General features: G+C 36.5%; 1 protein-coding gene across 3 annotated transcripts in view; it reads left to right on the top strand.

Annotated features, from left to right (window-relative positions):
- LOC106459553 (collagen alpha-1(I) chain-like) overlaps nucleotides 1-5,775 on the top strand; it is a 112,150-nt gene that overhangs the window by 63,706 nt on the left and 42,669 nt on the right. For all 3 annotated transcript variants that reach the window (XM_022386060.1, XM_022386058.1, XM_022386059.1), the window contains exons 7-9: nucleotides 773-898; nucleotides 4,035-4,196; nucleotides 5,308-5,370. In XM_022386060.1, the coding sequence (XP_022241768.1) occupies nucleotides 773-898; nucleotides 4,035-4,196; nucleotides 5,308-5,370 (351 nt within the window). The remainder of the gene's footprint in view (nucleotides 1-772; nucleotides 899-4,034; nucleotides 4,197-5,307; nucleotides 5,371-5,775) is intronic.

The raw sequence follows: 5,775 nt of genomic DNA, 5'->3' as shown, positions 1-5,775 counted from the left end.
ATTCGGCCAGACAAGAGTAGGTCAAGAGTTGGCGATGGTGGGTGGTGTTGACTTGTACCCTCCCTATAGTCTTGTCCGTTTAAAATGAGGTCTTGAAAGTCTGAGTAAGTATAATTGAATAATTCATGTTCAGAGTATTTGTTGTTGTTGTTGTAGTATCATTTTTGCAAAATTTTATACATAGCTGTTCCTCATTGGCGCCCGGCATGGCCAGGTGGTTAGGGCGCTCGACTTGCAATCTGCTGGTCGCGGGTTCGAATCCCCGTCACACCAAACATGCTCGCCCGTTCAGCCGTGGGGGCGTTAAAAGTGACGGTCAATCCCACTATTCGTTGGTAAAAGAGTAGCCCAAGAGTTTGCGGTGGGTGGTGATGACTAGTTGCCTTCCCTCTAGTCTGCTAAATTAGGTATGGCTAGCGCAGATAGCCCTCGTGTAGCTTTGCGCGAAATTCATAACAAAGAGACAAACAAACCGTTTAAAACTTCTGCCGTTTTTGTTATTATTTATACATTAAATACATGTTTCACGATACATAAACGACCTTTAATATCATTTTGGTTCTCAACAAAAAAAATGTCAGAAACGATTAGCAATTTATATTAAAATATTATATGTTTATGAGCATATATGATATTTTCTTGTGTAAGTATGAATTACATTTTCGTCTTATTTAATATTACAGTAGAACAAAACCAGTTATTAGCTTTATATTAGCATTTCTAAATAGGCTATGAAATACCTCGATTATAATGAATATTACACTATTTATAGGGCGAGTGTTTGACTGGCCCACCAGGGCCACCAGGACCAAGTGAACCACCTTTTACACACATATTTGGTAGTGGATCTGGTGGTTGGAGTCCCATTGACTTGGGATCAGGAGAACAGGATGGTTTTGTAAGTTTTTTATACTTGCTTTACATGAAACATGTAATTACAACACATACAAGATAATTAAAAAATCTTAATTTAAAAAAGAGGAATAGGGATCGTCAAAAAAGTACAGAAACGAGTTGAATCAAAATGCAAAGTTTATATTTTCAAGCCTACATCTAGGAACTCTAGATGTAGAGTAAATAAATAAACAAAGGTTGGAAATAGTGTCTACATTATTTTCTCAAGCTAAAAATCCCTATTTTTACTCCATGTCTATAGTGCTTATCAGTTTTAGTGGTCTGAAATTGAGGAGTTAGAGATTTTTTTAATTCAGCGACGGAATTGTATTTATTTAAGTGAACCTTAGCCCATGTGCAAGAGAACTTTCTAATAAATGTCTCACTTTTATTTCTTTGAGTGACCTGGACTTAAGGCAACGTCAGAGACTCTTCCTATCAGTTCAAAATTAGGGATGACTATGCAAAGATATACAGAAGTTGGGTAAGTTATATTAAAGAGATTGGAGCCCCATCGTAATCCTACAGTCCATGTCGTCATTTCCGGTCATGCAGAGTAGTCTGCATTGGAAAAGGCTCCGTAGTCAATTTGTTGTGTCCAAAGCACATTCCTATTCCTGATCCGCTTTCCATATTCCATCTAGTATAAAAGGACGACTATTTTTCAGTTCCAGTTTTAACAGTCATATTTCGAAGAAATCCATAGGAGCTGCTCCGGCGGCTTTACCGATGTCTTCATGTAGAATAGCATGAATACTCATTTCATTCTTCAGCTGATTGAGGTGTGTGATGGTTGAACGAAACGTATGACTGGAAGCCTTATTTTGGTAAACCCACACACTCAAAGTCATTTTGAACATGCGAATCAGGAGTATCGTGACAAACACAGTGAATATAAGGTCGCGGTGGAACAGACTGTATTATAACTACATTTTGACATTGTTTGGAGTTTCTTAGGTAGTGTGATGCTATCGAAAGGTATTTAAACGCCATTTCCGACGCAAAAAAACTTAAAGATCCAGTACGAAATTCGCAAGAAGTCGTTCTTTAGCCGTGCTAAGTAAAGAATAAGTCGTTCTTTTGCCGTGCTAAGTAAAGTACAGCGTCTTCTAAAGAGTAAAAATTCAGGAACAAAAACGTCAGTAGCAGAAACTGCTCACGTGAACCAGGCAACAGTATATCCGTCTGGAAACGAGTGGAATCTCATGGATTCATACCCATTTCGCCAGCTCCAAAATCCATAGTTCTACCACAAGGCCAATCCGAGAACCCTTAAATCACTTTGGTACACAAAGATGTATATGTTGTTTTATGCTTGAGAACTGGGGTAAACCACTGATATGAAGTGGTTAGCGCGCCAGACTATGGATCTGTAAGTCCATCAGTTTTGTTACGGGGGGTGCACTCCTTACTTTGTGGCCATGGGTGCGTTATAAGCATGACACTCAAATCCCACTATTCCGCCAGACAAGAACATCTCAAGAATTGGCAGTGGGTGCTGTTGACTAGCTGCCTTTCCTCTAGTCTGTCAGTTCAAAATTACAGATAGATAGTGCAGATAGTCGTTGAATATATTTGCACTAATATCCAATAAATAACAAACAGATAACTAGAAAATGTGTATATTTCAGGATTTCCACACAAAGCTAAATAAAGGGCAATTGGGTTGACTACTGTATAATAATTTTCCCCATTATAATGTGTGGGTGCGTTATAAGAGTGACAGTCAATCCTTAGCCTGGCTGGTGAGCGATAAGATGCTGCAGACAGGCTGTTTTCCTCCTGTTCAGTAGTTTAAAATTAGGAATAGCAGCCGATAGTTTTAGTAGTTTTGCCATAAATATATAATACAAAGTGATTGAATCAGTCCTATGGCGACTGTTATTAAAGCCAAAACTGTGATTATATTTCCTCCATAAGTAACTGTATGATTTTAAACAGCTCCACTAATGAACGAATACGTGATATTAAAGAACTCTTAATTATACACTAAAGAAAAATTATCCCTACAAATTGGCTTTCCCATTGTATTTATATAACTTTCTTGGAGATAATATAGTTTTATAAGGGCAAAATGTTTAGACGAAGGCAAACTGTTCACTTCTGTTAAAACAGTTTTGTGTAAAATATTCAATCGGCTTAAGATTCGGTGATTGTGCTACTCTAGGAAGACGATTGAAGTCACTTTTTTTGCTCAGTGAATCTATTTTGGACAATGCAAACTTAGTGGATTGTTGAATTATTGCTTTGGAGAGCTCCTGTCTATCAGGGTTAAAATTTAGAGTGGCAACAACTGCCAACAACGTTTGGGCACATTAGAATCAAGTTGTCGAATCCCCTACCGTAAAGCTATTCTCCACATCAGTACTCCACTTCCAACAGCTTGCGCTGTCAATTCAAAATTAAAAAATGGTTAAATGCTTCTTATGTATTTTTTCATATTTTATTCTTTTTACATTGTGGGAAATGAAGCAATTCAACATATTTTACTCAGCATACAAAATGATGGAATTTGATTATTTACTCTAACATTCGTATAAAAAGGATGTAATTCCACACATTTTACTCTACTACTCAGTATAGAAAAGGATTTAATTAGACTAGGACACATCAGATGATTCCAGTCATTTACTACTGGCAGTTTGCACACAAAGTACATCTGAAGTCATTCCTTCTTGTTTCACGAGATATAAGCATTTTTTGGAATATTTTTCATCTTCCAAATGATATTATTTATAATTTTCTTCTCGAGGTTTAGTTGAAGAATAGCCTATTTCTAACCACAGTTGAAGAAATCGGACCACATTCTAACGTCTGTTGCGATTAACAAGCTTGTTTCAGTCGACTTTTCTTTCAGACACTCGCAGTTGGTGAGCAGTTTTCGTAGTGGCAAATGTGTACTTTTTGAATACTCATAGTTGAATAGCCAGTCAAATAAATTATCTTACCCATTTTTTTAAATGTTAACCAGGGTATGGATATATCTTTAAATCTATAAAAGTTAAGTAATCCCCTGGCACACCACAGGATCAGACTATACATCACCACAGGATCAGACTATTACGTATATACAAATCAATGTAGTTTCAAGGAGATGTGTATGGTCAGTGCATTTAGGGTACGCTTTTTCTTTTTAACAGGTTTTTGGAAAAAAATTAGAAGGATCACCTGGACCTCCAGGACCACCTGGATTGCCTGGACTACCATGTACTTGTAATGTTTCTTCATATACCATTCCTGGACCTCGTGGGTTTCCTGGTGCACCTGGAAGAGATGGTCAAAATGGATTGCCAGGATTAATCGTATGTTCCATGCTAAATAAGGCCATATTATAGCTGCATATTATAAAATATTAACGGATATTTGAGACAAAATGCACCTGACTTTAGTCTTTTTGATAATATTTTGAATTCAGCACGCTTTTATACATAGATACAGTATTTTCAAACATAAATATTTATTGACTCTAATATTAATAAAGGTAGAGGGATTTAAGAAAATGATAAAAAACTCTTTTGCGTAAAACAACAAAGTGTTTTACAAACTCCGATTTGGTAAGTTCTCATTTACATAAGTGTTCATAGAGGTTCAGGATAATATGTTGCAGTGATCAGTAATCAATAGTGGTAACTGATAAATGTCACGTCGGGCACGATTTTCCCGCCTTTTTTTTTTTTTTTTGACGTAGCAGCAAACTTCAAAGACGCTTTGGCGGTGCCGATCAAAGGAGGTTACCTGGTACATGGCAGGACCGCTTTACAGGATTTTTTTTGACACTTATAAACAATGATTACTATATTTACTGCAATAGTGAGCACTGATGTTTATAGCAAAGTTAGAAATAAATAGGTTATGTTTACTACCAATTATTATAGATATATTTGTTTATAATAGAAGTATTATCATATGACCTAATTAGTCTCTAATTAGCGCCCCCCTTTTGCAGTTTGCAACACCCTCGGGGGCGTTAATTAGGGGCAGTACGGTATATGAGTCTGTATACTAGGTTAAGAGGTAAGACCTGCTTTAACCTTTCCCCATTGATACTGAATATACTAATGATAATACGTTTCAAGGCTGGCTTATTTACAAACTTTGAGATAGAACATTAACATTTATATATAGGTAATAATAGGTAGAGGTCTTTTTGTATTTATGAGTGCTAATTATCTGAAAGTATTTCTAACAAATAAGTTATTCATCTTTCTTATGATTTCTTAAACCTTGTATAAGGTGCAGTCGAATAATGAGAGTGGTTAGTTTTATAATGGTAAATGTCACATCCTTGTAGTTTTAATACTTTATGAACATTATAGAAAACATTCCGAAGTATGTCAAAAATTTAGAACTACTTTTTCTCCTATAAATCTTGTTGTTATTAAATCGTATAATTTTTAAATTCTTATTCTAAAGGGTTTGCCTGGTGTTAAAGGGGACACTGGAGCAGTAGGACAACCAGGGAGGAAGGGTGATAAGGTGAGTTTCTGTAACAAATTAAGGCATGGCTTGTTTGTTGTTAAGCGCAAAGCTGGAGAATAGGCTATTTTTGTTGTGCCCATCACTGGTATCGAAAACTGATTTTTGTCTTGATAAGTCCTAAGATTTACCACTGAGCCATTGGGGGAGAGGGATGAAAGCATGGTGCTAAAATAATCCTTAAGGTGATGCCCCCACAGTAGCACAGCGGTATGTCTGCGGACTTACAACGCTAGAAACTGGGTTTCAATACCCGTGGTGGGCAGAGCACAGATAGCCCATTGTGTAGCTTTGTACTTAATTACAAACAAACAAACCTTAAAGTTATATAACACTACTATACGGTAAATAGGTTTTAAGACAAATATCCACGGCCTTTTACTTTCTGGAATTAACACCAGATAT

The sequence above is a fragment of the Limulus polyphemus genome, unplaced genomic scaffold (assembly GCF_000517525.1).
Source record: "Limulus polyphemus unplaced genomic scaffold, Limulus_polyphemus-2.1.2 Scaffold626, whole genome shotgun sequence".
NCBI lineage: Eukaryota > Metazoa > Arthropoda > Merostomata > Xiphosura > Limulidae > Limulus > Limulus polyphemus.
Note: the sequence above shows the minus strand (reverse complement) of the source record. Positions and strands in the feature narration are given on the sequence as shown.